We start from the raw sequence: 15,457 nt of genomic DNA on the forward strand, positions 1-15,457 counted from the left end.
TTAGCCCCTGGGAGTATGTAAACTATGAGCCTGATACAGGACTTTTTTACTTGACTTCTACAGACGAACTACTAGAAGCATGATTAAAATAATTTACTTCTAAAATTATTGTTTTGATGGTTTGAACCCAATGTGAAGTCTTCTGCAGATAAAAGGTGTCAGCAGAGTCTTGTTTTTCTTCCGTATTCTGCAACAGGTCGGTCGTCTACACTGTATGTACAAATACACTGTATTTCCTTTTGAGCATGTATGAATGAATAAAAGTACTAGTACACATGAACCAGGTCTACATTCTAATCCACACTAAATGGTGCTAACATGAACATTGGCCTGCACAGTGTTATCTTTTCCCCAGTGTTAGTCAAAGGAATTAAATGATTCCACCAATCATCTATTTCAAAACCAAAAGAATCTCTTTCAATAATCAGTTTGTTTTGTTTCCAATCATGGATGGACAAATGATGGACAAAAACAGGGTCTCTTTCAGTCCCTTGAAAAAATATTGAGGCTAGCAGAGAGGAATGATAATAATTTGAGCTTTAAAGAACTATGTCTATTTGTTTTACTTTACAAAATGAACTTATGCTTAACCCTTTCACCCTTAAACCAGCCATAGTTAGTGCTTATTTTACTCTGTCTAACGCCAGATGATTTTACTCATCAATGGGGAACCACCAGGAGTCAATGGGTTAAAAATAATAATGTTTTTTTCTTGGTGTAAACATTACTAACCATGAAACTCAGGAATATGGCTTTAAGTGCACACTGGCGTAAGGAGAAAAGAGGATGGTGAAACTTAGGGATAAAGAAAAGGCTAAAAAATACCTAAAGTAAGCCGTACACCCAGACCACCATAGCTGTTATATCTTTCATTGAAGAGAATGAGTTAAGTTGAAGTTACAGTACTTAATGTTTTATCTCCTTTTTTCTACATACGTACATGTCATAGCACTTGGCAAAGTCCCTTTTGAGTTCAATTAATAAATCCATCAATCAGAATCGTTGTCTACAGTACATGTCTAGGCATTCTAGCACCTATAGTGTTAATTGGGGATGCATTCAGGCCAGACCACAACACCAAGAACTACGTGCCAGGGCTGCTCTTATCGAATAGTGTGTGGGATCTTTACCACCCCACTGAGTTTACGAACAAGCGTTTTGAGATGCAATCTATGGTTTATATTCCTCATCTTAAAACACTTGAAAATCTAACCATCTGCAGCTATAATTACAAAGGCAGCACTTTTTCCCGAGTTATTTTAAGACCATAAGTTTTGGTCCCGCGTGAGTGGAACTTACAGCCTCCTGTACACTTTTCCGACACTCAACCAACTGAGCCAGCCAGTCAGTCAGCGAGTTATGGCTTAGGGAGAATACCCCCTATAGGCTTTCTACCAAAGGTGATCCCTCTTAAGTTATTTTTAGACATGGTCCCCATTTCTTCCGCGGATGTTACTCGCGCGTTGCGCGGATGTTTTCGAGGAGGATTTGTTTATGTTTCTTTTCTTTTACTTTCAAATCGAAGGAAAACCCTTCAACGCTGTGAGGATTTCTTTGATATTTTAAATTACAAGCAAAGTAGCTTCGGCTCTCGCTATGTTTTAATACATTTCGAAAATTTAATAGGAGTTTAAATAAGAGACACATTTGCCCTGCACAAACAACAACTGAATGAACGGCAGAGGAATGAGTAGAAACACGAGTGCTAAGCGAACATTCGCCGAAACACAGCGCAACCATATTGTCGAAAGTGCAGATAGACGCTCGCCGCTAAGGCGGCAAAAAGCAGTTTAAGGAAAAATGGCAAGAACGCCGGAGACAACATTCAGTTTATCTACCACTGTCAGAAATATCCCAAACAGAATATGTGAGACAGCGTCAAAATTCGAAAAGAAATTCTTAAAGTTAGCCGTCGTAGATCACGTTTTCTCGAATATGCAGAATGTGGTCATTTCGCGTTGTTGTTTTGTAAAGAAAGGTAATGAAATGAACAGAATTATAACCCTCGCCTACACAGCCATTGTACTCGTTGCCGTTGCGGTTTGCTTATTAATTCCGAATAAACGGCAAAATAACGAACAGCCAAAGAGCACAAAGCAAACGAAGACCCAGCCGAACAAAAAGACAGCTGAGAGTGCAGAAAACATTTGTCTCAGGTAGTTTTCGAAAAAATCGCTTGGGCAGTCCACGCTTCGCGCGACTAACATCCTCGGAAGAACTGGGCACCATGTAAGAGGGATTAACTTGGGTATAAGGCCTATAGAGCGTTTTCACATGACGTCACGGCGGCCATGTTGGTGTTCCAAAACAAAGGAATGGCGGCCATGATGGTGTATCAAGCTAATCCTCTGGGATTTGAACTCTATTTGTATGCAAATACTTTCTTTGTTTCAGTAATTAATCCAATATGGCTGCTGGTCACGTGAGTGAAAACGTTCCATATAGGGGATTTACTGTCTTATCTTGGTAATTTCTTGGTTATTTGCAAAATGTAGCTGGATTATGAGGCCATAAAATTTTGATAATAAGCCATTTCCGTAGTGAAATTTGTATAGCTCTTTGAGAATTGTTGTGATAGTGGACCATTGCAGTCGGTTGAGTGTACTTTAGATTGGGTATGCTTATGCATAGAGGCGAAATAACAAAAGAAGCTTATCTTTACAATTCATATGTCAAACAGAAATTTTTGCTTGATTATGCTTGTCAAATGCACGTTTGGACTTATGCTGTTGCTATCTTAATGGCTTTGACACCAAGGAAAGAGTAATTTCTGATGTTTGAATAAATTAGTCAGAAATTATTATTCTGACGGCACGATTGAGAGGTTCACGGGTTGTTATGGGATGTGGTAGGAATATGTAGGCTTTGCGTGGGAGATTTAGGACATTCTAGGTCCGTCAGCCGTCGCGTTCGCTCGATTTTCTTTTTCTTTTGTAATTTTTGTATGAGAGAGTTTATCTTGTAATGTATTTCTTGTATATTGATCAGTCGTACGCTTTCCTCGGGGTCTTGTGCTGCTGCATTAGATGAGGAACACGTTTCCACATATTTTTTGGCCACGTCTAAAGGGTGGACGTTTTTTAGTGGTTTTTCGTATCTGGCGTAGCACTGTTTCTATTTCCTAGAAACAACAGATGTAACTTCTAAAGGTCTGTGTCAGGATACATTGTACATCTGATGACTGACGGACGCATCCGCAATAAACTTTCACTTTCAATGTCTCGTGTTAGTGTAGTCAGAATCTGGTATTTTTATTCCCATTTTCTGGGCTATGCTAAACCCAGTGATTAATATTACTGTTTTTGGAGAGATTGTAAAGTTTGGAACGCCAAATCTGTAACTCAAGGTAGATTTGTTTGGGCTTTATGAGAAATGGACTGCATTGTTGATTTTCATGTTTGTCAAAGTTTAATTTGAGGTAAAAATTCTTAAAGTATATTAATTTTGGTCAACATTGTGCTTTATAGTTTTGGAAGTATTCTATCGTCCCGGGTGCGGGGGAGAAAAGTTTGGTTTTGACGTACGAAATTGCCCCGCATAGCGGGGAATTTGCTTCATTTAGAAGGCAGGCCTGGTCTAATGCCCCGCTATTTCCCGGGTATGGGGGTGCGGGGCTTTCCACTGACTAGTGCATTACAACGGCAGCACATCTTACTCAGCTGTTTTTTTTTTTTTCGGTTCGTTTGATAAGACCGTAAGTATACACAATTTTCAACCAAATGAGCCACTGGCGCACTTAATAAATATAAATATGCATCTTCAGTAAGTTTCACAGGTTCTTTACATTAATTTTGTATACAATTAATGTAAAGTGAGATCTAGTAGTACAAGATCCCAGCAACATAGCTGGGGCAATAACTAACCTCTTCCCAATTGTCCTCTGTAAATGCAGGTTCTCGCTTTTTACCACCCGATTTCTTTTTGAGAGACTCTATATAGTCGTCAATTTCCTTATCCAGCTCCACCGCTTTCTTCTTTGCCGACTCTGCCTTCTTGTCGGCCATGTTGCACGGTACAAATCACAAAGCCTGGGAAATAGTATTTCCGGCATATCTAGACCCCTGGCTTGGACTGCAAATTGCGCCTAGTCTAGGGAAGTCAAACGTATTTCCGGTTATTGCTTCTTTCCGCGTGAAAACTTTTCCAGAAATACGTCTGCGTTCGCAGGCTAGCAAGCACCTCGAGATGAGAAGTTTTGAGAATGAAATGGAGAGCCCGTTGAAACAAAAGAAATCAGAAGTCTTTGAAAAGAACATACCTTGAAGGTTTCTCTACTTTAAGGAGACCAAGAATTGAAGGTTCCTTGGCAACAGACATCATCCCTTTGAACTTATTGAACTGTCGCTAGACTGTTGTTCTGTTTGTTAACTCTATTTGACAAACCTCAACCTAACTTTTCATTCTACCGGAAGAAATGTAATTCACCGTGCGTTTTTTACAGTTTTATTTTAAATTGTAATTTCTGCAGTTAAGTTTTCTTTGTCCCGTATCACTGGATTTCCACTGTCGTGTAAGTTTTACGTAGAATACGCACGTGAATTTGACTGGCTTTACGTGCGTAAATAAAATACAAGAAATTGTATGAATGGTTTAAGTAAAACGTAAAAGTTGAATCGCTCTCAACTTTTACGTTAAACGCAATCAGTTCATACAATCTCTTGTATTTTATTCACGCACTTGAAGCCAGTGAAATTCACGTGCGTAACCTACGTAAGATTTACGCGACAGTGGAAATCCACCTTTATGGTAACGCCATAAAGACAATAGGGTCTTCTAATTTAATTCTCGAAAAATGTTGTTGTAGCAGGAGCCATAATCAATTATTGGTCATTATTGCGTGTTAATTAAGCGCGTAATTTTCGATATGCAAAAATTAAAATAAAACAGGCATGATTAGGAGGAGATGGGAAACGTGGTACATGGCGGGAGGGAGAAGAAAATTGATCCCGCACCACTTATTGTCACTGTTAGAGCCGTAGGAGCTTTTAAAGCCAAAGCAAATGAAGCCAGACGAAGACGGGAGTCAACAACAGACCAAGCAGATCATATTTTGCAAGGGGAATATGAACGGAAGTACTTTGCAAATGGTATAAAATCACAAAAGCTTGCCTCAATAGATGAAACACTAGAACAATCATCCACAAATGATTCAGAAAAAGAAGTCTTGAAGTTTGTACACAGGTATAAAGTTCCGTATAATTTTGGTTCCAGACTTTCAGATAAAAATGTGTGTCAAAACTCATCACAGGATATTTTCCCACGAAAGTACACATATTATTCGGTATCCGAAAAGAGGGTGAGCTAGACTGTACTATAAATAGTTCACTGTCCAAAACGACCTGTTTAGGCTCTTTTAAAGGTCTCACACTTTTTAGGATTACTGCTAACAAATGATTGTCATTTAGAGCCGCACTTTCTGGTAATCAGCTGGAAAGCCATTAGCCACTCCGGTGTCTGGTGGGAGCCCACGACCAGAGGAGAACAACTTCTATATAGCTTTGCGTCACGGCGTTTAACAGACCGAATTATTTTAAGAAACGAGACCTTTTCAACCAGTCATAAACCTTTCAGGATCAACTGATACCCCTTGGATTGAGATTGGTCACTGCGATCCGAAACGTTTTTTAAAACTCGTTGAAAATAGCTTAGTTTCTGAAAATTTGGTGGACTCCTGTCGCTGTGCAAAATAAGAAATGTCATTTAACTGGGGTCAGCTGTATGGCTCCCTGAGCAGGGTAGTCCATCGACCAGAGAAGACCACATATCGCGCTTATCGACTTCAGGGGTCGCACAGAGGGCAAGGATTGGTGCGAGGCCTTATCAACCCATGTGTGAAATCTGTAACCCCATAACACTAACCAAGGGTTACGCCTGCAAGAACAGGCGTAGCTCTCAGTTGGTTAAGTGCGCGGCTATCGAAGTAAGACGTCCCCAGTTCGATTCTCTATGATTTCAACGTATGTTTCGACTTTTCTCTGATTCGTGTGGCTGTAGCTTAAATTCCCGTAAAATGGAGCACTGACACAGGGAGGGGGATAAAGGGCGTCGGTAGTTCCTTCAGCCTCGTACCGACGTTAAAAGAAGTGACTTTACCTTTTCGACCTTAAATGAAGTGACCTTACCTTTTCCTTTTACTTGTGTTTCTCCAGCGTGAATGTTGGTGATCACGACCATATCCTCTCAATAAATGATACAGATGTGGCTTGGACAGCATTACGAGTATCGGCAAGCGCTGACAGCGGCAGACAGGAGACCGTGCAACAGGGACGTACGGTAAAAACTAGTCGCCGCTTTAAGAGGTTGTTTAATGCGGTACGTTTTATGAGAAGATTAAGCTCAATTGATACTTCGACAACGATCCAAGCCGAAGTTCTCCCTTACAATGAAGACTTCACGGCAAGTATAAGAACTTCGTTTATGTTTTTATGTTCAATATGTGATTAGGTTAGTCACTGAATTTATCAGTGATAGTAAGATCAAGCCCTGTATGGAACGCGTTACCAGGTGATGTTGTTAGATCGGCATCTTATCCAGAATTTATCCGAAGAGCGGCCACCACTTTGACATATTAATTTAATTACTTTGGTCATTTTCACACTATGTAATTTGTAATTTTATACCATGTAATTTTAATTGTAATTTATACCATGTAAATGTAATAAGATCATACCAGGTATATAGGCCACTTTGGAAAATACCATAATAATCTTTGTCTGTCCCCCCAAATTTTGCATAAGTATTGTTCCCAGTTTCTCTTGGGACTTACAATGGTCCCAAGAGAAAACAAAAACAATGCTCATGCAAAATTTGGGGGGACAGACAAAGCGTATTATGGTATTTTCCGAAGTGGCCTATTGAGCGACTGCTGGCCGCTCCATTGCCGGATTAGCACTACTAAGCTCTTGTGGCAATTACCTCAGTGATAAAAGACACTCAGTATCATTATTGTTTAATCATTTAGTTCATCAGTCGGTCATTTAGTCAGTTTGCCTGGCATCCATTCGGCAGCAACCCTCTGATTTATTTAACAATAATAACAATAATAACAACAACAACAATAACAATAATAATAATAATAATAATAATAATAATAATAATGATAATAATGATAATAGCTGTGCCGGATGACCGGAATATTGTGACGACTGAGGCTTGGAAGACTGAGCGGCACCAGGAGTTAGCTTTTGAAGTACGGCGGATACAGCAGGTAGAAGTCCTAGTGGAGCCATCGGTTATAGGGGCCCTCGGAACAGTCTCGAAAGACTTTGTGAAGTGGCAGCTTGTGTGCTCGTGCACAAATAAAATCAAATTAATACATATCAAATCATATTGGTTTTTGAGGAGAGGGAAAAGCGGAGTACCCGGAGAAAAACCCTTCGGAGCAGAGTAGAGAACCAACAAACTCACGCAGGGTCTGGGAATCAAACAACAGTCGCTCAGGGTTAACTCTAACCCAAAGGGGTTGATTGTGGGAGGTGCGGTGCCGTCATTTATGCATTTGGTTAGTGTGCTCGACTCAGAGAGTGGTTCGGCCCCTGGCCGAGGACACTGTGTCGCGTTCTTGGGCAAGACACTTTACTCTCACGATGCCTCTCTCCAGAGGGAACCGGAATGAACTCATTCTGGGACGAAAGTCCCCTGATATTATGTAAACACCCCTTAAAAACAGTGTGACTGATTGTTTGTGAATTGTTCGGATTGACCTCGTACGCCAGTTAACTAGCTAAAAGGTAAGCATCAATGCATAATTTGTACTGCTAAAAATTCCAGGAAACCCAGCTGAGCGTTAACTCTAGTATAGAGATCTTCCACCCTGGTCAAAGACTTTTCTCTTTTCCTCGTGCATATGGTTCAATTCACATACTAGAGATTACAGTCGGATGGGATCCCTCGGATTTATAGCTCTTCAAATTACCCTTTGATAGTTCATTGTCGTAATCATGAGAATCTGGTGTTATATCAAGACCTCATCTCCTAAACTGATAATATTTTTCCGTCATTCTCAAAACCTGTGTGACTGACATTTCATGGAACTTGAATTGTGTGAAGTGGAGGGATTTACGTACCGATCACTGCTAGGAATCAAAGGGATATTATTAATTAAGCTTAATTATTAAATTCTCAACCTCGGCGAATGCATTTCTCGTGCGTGTTCTAATTGGTTTACTCAATCTTGGTTATCAGCTCATATATCTTAGTTCGCCCTTACATGGCAAATGATTGCGCTGAGCATTGCTAAGCTAAAATTATTTTCGCCGGAAAGCGAAATTTATCTCTGAATAAAGCAAAGAAAAAAAACGTCTTTGGGGAAAGTTTGGATCAATTCCGACGTTTGGAAGTACGCGATAAGGTAAGAAATGTTCTTGTGATGAACCTCCGTCTATCTGAACACACTCGTATTTCGTACTTTCAAACTTTTGGAGTTTGAATTTAATAGAACAATTATTCTACTCGCACTTGTTGGTTATGAGACTGGTTATAGCCAACTCGACGCTACGCGCCTCGTTGGGTATTTACCATCTCTTATTCAACGCGCGCTCATGGAATAATTGTCAATTGAGCTTGTCATTCAGTCACTCAGTTAACCAAAGAACATGGACTGATTATATACCACTTTCATAATGGTGGCCAAATAAAATATTATTTTGATTTAATGTTGATGAGCCTTTCTAGCTTCGCTACGACGAGCAAATTTCAAAAGAATGTTTGTTCCGAAATGAGGGCAATAGGTCTAATTTACGTGGATAAAAAAGGATGAAAAAGTGATCTCCATTTATGAAAGTGGGATATGGTCTAAAATAACTCTTGTCTGTTTTCAAAGCCTACATGGGAGAGCCACTGTTATATTTGTGGCTCATCGAACACGAACAGTCCTTTAAATCGCTGCCGGATATGTCCACGAATTTACCACACAGACTGCATGGAAAGCCGTGGTTACCTTTCACAAGGTCTATCACGCAAAACACTGGAGCTGTCAAAGACAGACATAGGATGGAGCTGTTTTTACTGCGTAAGTATAGAGTTGTACTGTAACAAAAATAAATTGCAACAGGTGTTACAAAACATGTACGCCAGGCAGTGCTCATAGTTATCCATATCCTTCAATCAACTCGCCTTTTCCATTAACTTATAGTTTTCAGCGTATGCGGAAACAGTTATGTCACTTCACATGCAGCATACAAGAAATCCACTCTGACGTTATTTACTTCGGATTTGATAGGAGGACTTATTGAGTCTTTTAACTGATACAGAAAAGATTGAAATGATGGAGACGTTTGATTTCATTGACAAAAACCAAGGTAAGTCAGTTAATTTTAGTAACTGGTCTTATAGGGAAAGAGAGGGAAACTAAGCGCAAACTGTTCGCGCGGGATCAGGGGGAACTCGTTTGGGTGGACAGCTTGAAGAGTTAACTCGATCAGCGTGAAAAATTAGCGCTTTTCCGATAAGGCCAACTGTATATATTTATCGATTTCGATTCTACTTGAAAAAATCTGAGTGCAATAAACAGGAGTCAGAAACCAATGACCTTAGAGGGACCAACACTGCACTTATGGTGGCTCATGTGAGTGAGGTCATTTAATTAGGTTCCCGCATTCCACTGGGAATGAAACGTCGAGAGAATTCATTTCCGTCATTACATTATTCAGGAAATTAGCACACATACAAACGTTGTCTTGATCGCCAGTGCTGCTCTCCTCGACATTCGCTCTCATTTATCATCATCATAATCGTCGTCATCGATGTCCTCGTTGATTACTCACCGTTGTTATTATCATCATCGTTCTTGATATCTCACCTTTATTACTAGAAGTAATATCGGTTTTGTTGATGTTTTAAGGAGTCAAACTCTGATTTTTTAATGTAACAATTTCAGATTCCCTTATAAATAGAGAAGAGTACCTCGCATACCAGAGCGACTGCTATCGCAAAGAAACAGGAATGGAAATGCCAGGATATCGCAAGGAAATCGAGGAGAGGACATTTGCAGATATGGACAGAAAAGGAACTGGACTCATTGATTGGTGGAATTATTTGATACCCATGTGTGTCAGAAAATTAACAGAGAGGAAGGTGACCTACGTAATTAAGAACACAACTTACACGAGATTTGACTAACATTTAACTTAATTAATTACTTGGGTTAAGCATGATTCGAGGAGAGCTCAAGTTCTCTCTCCATCGATGTTTGTCTCTGACAAAGTTCTAGATCAGCTTTGGACCTGGAGGTCGATACCCAAGCCGTTATACGCGCTGGAGCACTAATCGGGGACACTGTAAACTGAAATTAGCAATGAAAGCAAAATCAAGTCAAATGTTGGTTTTTGAGGAGAGGGGAAAAACCGGAGTACCCAGAGAAAAACCTCTCGGTGCAGAGTAGAGAACCAACAAACTCAACCCACATATGACGCCGAGTCAGGGAATCGAACCAGGGCCATATTGGTGGGAGGCGAGTGCTCTCATCACTGCGCCATCCCTGCGCCTTCCCCCCCCCGCCCCCCCCCCCGCCCTCTAAAAGAAAGGAGCAAGATTAAACTGTGTTTTGCTCGTTGGCCTCAATTTTATTCAGTAATGATTGACGCGATGTGGATCTTTTAGTTGTGTAGAACGTCAACGTCATCTAGGCCACTTTAAATTTATGAGTAATGCAAAGATGCTTTGACCATTTTTAGGGTATTCCTGTTACGTTTTTGACGAAACAAGAAGTTTTCAAAGTTAGAGAAATTTTTAAACAATACGACCAATATGGATGCGGAGAAATAAGCAGAGGATCTTCAAAAAAGGCATTTAAAACATGGTACCTTTCCTTGATAAATCTCCCTCCTGAACGAGTCCCCATCTGGGACTGGCTTGGGTCAGATTGGATCGACGACAAAGAGCACCATGGACTTCTGCTTGAACAGTGGTATGACACAGTTAAATGGGAAGAATTCGTAGAGGATCATGCAATGCATATCTTAGCCGCTCGGCCAAATACTGGCTCCTTGAAGCCGTATATTACCCGAATGGAATCTTAGCTCACGAAGTTATTGCAATGATGATCACATGGCCTGTTTTCAAGAGAGCCTTTGCCTAAAGCTTCATAACAGATCACAAGCTTCTGTCAAAACGACAGTCAGCGTCATAACGTGACCGGGTGGACAAAGTAATGCAAGAACGAAATTTTATTAGAAACCGACTGGTTAGATGATAAAGACAAGTAGGGGAACTACTGTAGTTATTGTAAGCTTCTTCGCTTCAGTTGAAGTCGAAGCAAGTAGTGTAATATGTTTCAATTGTTGTTTAAAATAGTGGATGTGTTCCAAGTGACACGTGCTACTAAATAATTTCATTATTGAAGACCAATCAAAGAAGAATTAAAAAGAAAAATAAAATATGAAAACAAAATCCTACAATCTACCGATTAATTTTCACCAGTAGTCCAAAAGTTTGAGCGTCGGAAGTTAACGGACGTTTCTCAATAGGTGCTGCCTTGAGGTAGCAGTTTGAACCGTGTCACAATAATCGTACCAATCAAGTAACCGTTGGGAAAAGCAATCCTACTCCCACAGACTCACTCAACTTCACGGTTTCAGATACTCACAGCAGGCAGTCGATTTCAGGACAACGACTGATACAGGTACGTCCTCAAAGACCATGTCGAGATCACCCTCTCCCTAGCGAAATTATAAATTAACGCTGAAATTTCGCGCCAAAAATTAAGGAGTACTTTGTCACCCATATTATTACTTCTTAAATTCACGACAGTGTCTGTCGTGAAAACAAAGTCGTTATCTGTCTGTCGTGAACAAAGCCGTTATCTTCGCAGACATATTCACGATTTGCAAAAGCAAAATGCTCCTTTTTGGATTTGTATGTGAGAAGCTTCCTTCTCGTTTCTCTTTTTGTTCCAATGGCCAACAAGTCAAGAAGAAATAACAAGTCTCAGTTTTGTGGACTCATCTTTTTACAGCTCTTCACGGCAAGAAATGTCTTTACAAGTGCTTTTGTAGAAGACAAATATTGCCGTTGTTACGGAGAGACACAATGAACAGGTCACCTGGTTGGTACCGAACAGAAAGATCTGGTGACACACTACCTCTCGCGGACATAAACTGACCCTTATTCACAACTTCATTAGAAGTCATTCAAAATAATTAGGATAGTACGCGCAATCTCATTGGTCAATAGCTGTGTTTAGATGAGAGTATGTAAACACGGATGTGACATCACACGTATTTTGATTGGTTATGTGTTGTCAGACGCGCGTTTTGATTGGCTGGTAGGAAATATGAGCGTGTTATCAAGGAAATAAATTTCAATCAAGAAGTTAAAAAACCAGCATTTTCCTTCATATGTCGGGTTATTTTTGAGAAATATTTTAGAAAAGCAATAAAGGACTTGGGGAGGTGGAGAATTCTCTGCATTTCCCCCTCGCGTTTAGACGAGGCTATGTAAACACGAAAAAGTCCTCTATTGCTTAAATAAGAAAAACACTTCGAGGAAAGAAGTCTTGTTCAAAGTTACGAAGTACAAAAATTTATTTCAAAACATGATTAAATGTATCGACATTTCCTGTTGATACATATATAACACTGGGCATATGATTTTCCCTATTATTTTTTTAAATTGAAAGTTGAAAGGCCCTGAGAATGATATCTGTAATTATGTCAGTCTTCTTGAAAAAGCTTTATTGGGTACAGCCGTGATTCACTGCAAATATTCAGAAATAAACTGCAGAATTGTTAAAAGAGTCTGAAAGTTGAGTCTCCATTTGCCAGTCTCTCTTATTCGGTTGTCAATGTTATCGTGTACATGTAGGCTACAGAACTACTGAACACAGTTCCTGAACTTTGGGGTACAGTTCAAAATTACTTTTGCTACCCTGAACGACCATCCTAATTCTCGCAAAAAATACCCCTTAAATCCTAAAACAGTGCGCTGAATTTTGAAAACTTGTGAGTGCATGCAAGGTATTCAATTACAGCTCTAGTTTTACATCATACGAACCATCAACGCTTTCTCTCTTGGCATCCATAATTGTTTTTCCTTTCTCGTCGATCTCTTGCTCCTTTACTTTCTTTTCCTTTTCTTCCTCTTTCTTATCTTCTTTCATTTCTTTTTCTTTTTCTCCTCCAGCACCTGTTTTCACTGTTTCCCCTCTCCAGTTTGTTCTAGGTTGAAACTTACTCTGTCTTTTCCGTGATCGATCCACCCCTTAAAAGCTTCGCCAGTTCCTGGTTCACCAACCAGAGTCAGCCAGAGATTTGCAACCCACTTTGTTGCCTCCAAAACATCACACCCTCCATGTTGAGCCAATTGATCGAGTTCACCGAGCCAACCTTTTAAACAAAATGTCATACAGGTTGTAATTACTGTTTCACCTCACGCCAATCGGCACCCTTTTAAACAAAGTTTGATAACTTTGTCTCGTATTTTTAATCCGAATAGACTCAGATTAGACTATTAAACTACTTTCTTTCAAGATAGGTATCCTTCCTGCCAATCTAAGAACACCACTGAACCGTGGCTAATCACCTCCAGCCGAAGCTGCGGCCTCAGTCTTTTTTGCTCAAGCCTTTTCGAATGATGCAAGCAAACAACTGAAATTCCTTTTGCAGGTAGACTCTCCTTACATCACTAAGAATTTTAATCATAAGAAGAACCCTAGGCTTTCATTTGAAGATGATATCCTCCATTGTAAGACTCCGAAGAAGAAAATGTGCCAACCAGAGTCTCATTGACTGTCGAAACAAAAGGTCTTTTGTTCCTGTAGTTGGCTCATTTGAATAACAAAAGCATGTTTGTAAACAGATATCTTCCCTATGAGGTGTCACACAGCCATTTAAACGCTTCTGTGGAGTGATTCAAACAACAATGGACTCGACCAATCATTTGCAACAGAAACTCAGAAACTCAGCCTGAAACCAATTCCAAATAATATATGGACGTTGTAAATATTTGAAGATTCGCTTTGGTGGAAGCTCTTTCGAATGTATTTGTAATGGTGACTCAGAAAGTGTCGAGGACGAAGACAGCCCACGGTATTGTGGTCTAGCCTAAACTATAAGGCACCCTGACACATCCGAGTCGTACGATCGTTGGCAACCAAGTTTCTTTTATGTCTTTCTTAAATACCTAATCTGTCTGAACTAAAGCGGAGCTTGTTAAATTCCGGAACCATTTTTTTTTTCAGGAAGTCTTAATAAATAGAGAGTTTGACCATTGCAGCGGAATGACGGGCCAAAAACTGAGAAGAGCATTAGGTCTATGACCCACGAATTACGAAAGAATTAAGTACTTGATTACAATACTTAATTACCAGTTTCTTTGTCCAAGAAATGGTTGTACCACAAGAATAGCTTTTCCCTTTTCGGTTGGACCACAAGATTGCTCTGATGACAATTTTGAGCGAGGTTGCACTTCCATCCTTCACCCTTTTCCCACGCCTGATAAAAAACACACGACGAAAAATATTTATCTTGTATCTCCGGACTCAGTATTAATTTTAAAAAAAACCTTGGGAACGTGTAGGTTAAGATAATTAGGGAAATCCCATTTTTATCATTCCATATGATAATTTCATTCTACTCTTCTATGGATAGGAAAGGAAAGGAAAGAACTTTATTTAAATGTCTAGTCGTTTTTTTCGATGAGCACTAAATGGTGACACTGTAACTTGAATTAACAATTAAGACAAATCAAATCAAATATGGTTTTTGAGGAGAGGGGAAAACCGAGGTACCTTCTCGGCGCAGAGTAGAGAACCAACAAACTCGACCCACATATGACGCCGGATCTGGCAACGGAACACGGCAACATTGGTGGGAGGCGAGTGCTCTCACAACTGCGCCATCCCTGTACGTGTATCCCGGCAACGGCATAATATAACGTTACCGCCCAGAGACGGTGATCATAGGTTGAGTACACAACAGCATGATCTTGCCAGTTATTTCAAGATGATTCTTGTTTTGGTATGGCCGGGAATTGTAACCACGATGTAGCGTCTGATAGTTCAATGATGATAGTTTCAATGCCCCAACCAAAATGAGGGAAACGGGAGCCAAAAGAAGAGATTCTCCAGAATTTGACAGCTGTGTGAACAACGCTGTAACAGTTTTCAAGCGAATGCATACTTTCTTACTGCCCTTTTTTACAACGCACAATTTTGATTTCATTGATTAATTAATTAATTAATTAATTATTAATTTGATAGGGTTGGTATTTAAGCAAAAAACGTTCCCATATTAGAGAACCAGAGAGTCTCTAGAGGTGCTGCAAAAGAAAATTTTGCGCAATACATATTTTCCAGGAAATGAGGTCACCGATAAATCAAAGTGTCTTTGGATGTTTCACAAGTCAATTTAATGTATAATCGCCTAAAAAAATTCGCTTTTTGTTCATACCTCCAGTGAAAGGTTTCATTCCCTGCAATGGAAAGGCTGTCTCTCATCCTTTCTTGGGGTTATTCAAGTAA

At 39.9% G+C, this 15,457-nt stretch overlaps 2 protein-coding genes and 1 pseudogene across 2 annotated transcripts in view; 1 reads left to right on the forward strand and 2 right to left on the reverse strand.

Moving 5' to 3' along the window:
- Positions 1-4,017, reverse strand: part of LOC138022965 (tetratricopeptide repeat protein 4-like) — a 15,921-nt gene extending 11,904 nt beyond the window's left edge. Inside the window, exon 1 of the mRNA XM_068869996.1 lies at positions 3,864-4,017. Coding sequence (XP_068726097.1) covers positions 3,864-4,004 — 141 coding nt within the window. The 5' untranslated portion in view covers positions 4,005-4,017. The remainder of the gene's footprint in view (positions 1-3,863) is intronic.
- An 886-nt stretch (positions 4,018-4,903) lies between these two features.
- LOC138023079 (PHD finger protein 24-like) lies at positions 4,904-11,018 on the forward strand. Its single transcript, XM_068870111.1, has 6 exons — positions 4,904-5,181; positions 6,150-6,273; positions 8,822-9,010; positions 9,221-9,299; positions 9,878-10,074; positions 10,674-11,018. Exons 1-6 carry the CDS (start codon positions 4,904-4,906, stop codon positions 11,016-11,018), a joined length of 1,212 nt encoding a protein of 403 aa, XP_068726212.1.
- A 1,473-nt stretch (positions 11,019-12,491) lies between these two features.
- LOC138023080 (uncharacterized) overlaps positions 12,492-15,457 on the reverse strand; it is a 4,465-nt pseudogene continuing 1,499 nt past the window's right edge.

Source organism: Montipora capricornis, chromosome 11 (genome assembly GCF_036669925.1).
Source record: "Montipora capricornis isolate CH-2021 chromosome 11, ASM3666992v2, whole genome shotgun sequence".
In the NCBI taxonomy this organism is placed as follows: Eukaryota; Metazoa; Cnidaria; class Anthozoa; order Scleractinia; family Acroporidae; genus Montipora; species Montipora capricornis.

Bases quoted from the DNA above. Each gene is read 5' to 3' on its own strand.
- LOC138023079 (XM_068870111.1), top strand. From the start codon at position 4,904: ATGGGAAACGTGGTACATGGCGGGAGGGAGAAGAAAATTGATCCCGCA. The intron at 9,011-9,220 runs GTAAGTATAGAG...CGGATTTGATAG, and splicing joins GATGGAGCTGTTTTTACTGC to GAGGACTTATTGAGTCTTTT. The intron at 9,300-9,877 runs GTAAGTCAGTTA...TAACAATTTCAG, and splicing joins TTTCATTGACAAAAACCAAG to ATTCCCTTATAAATAGAGAA.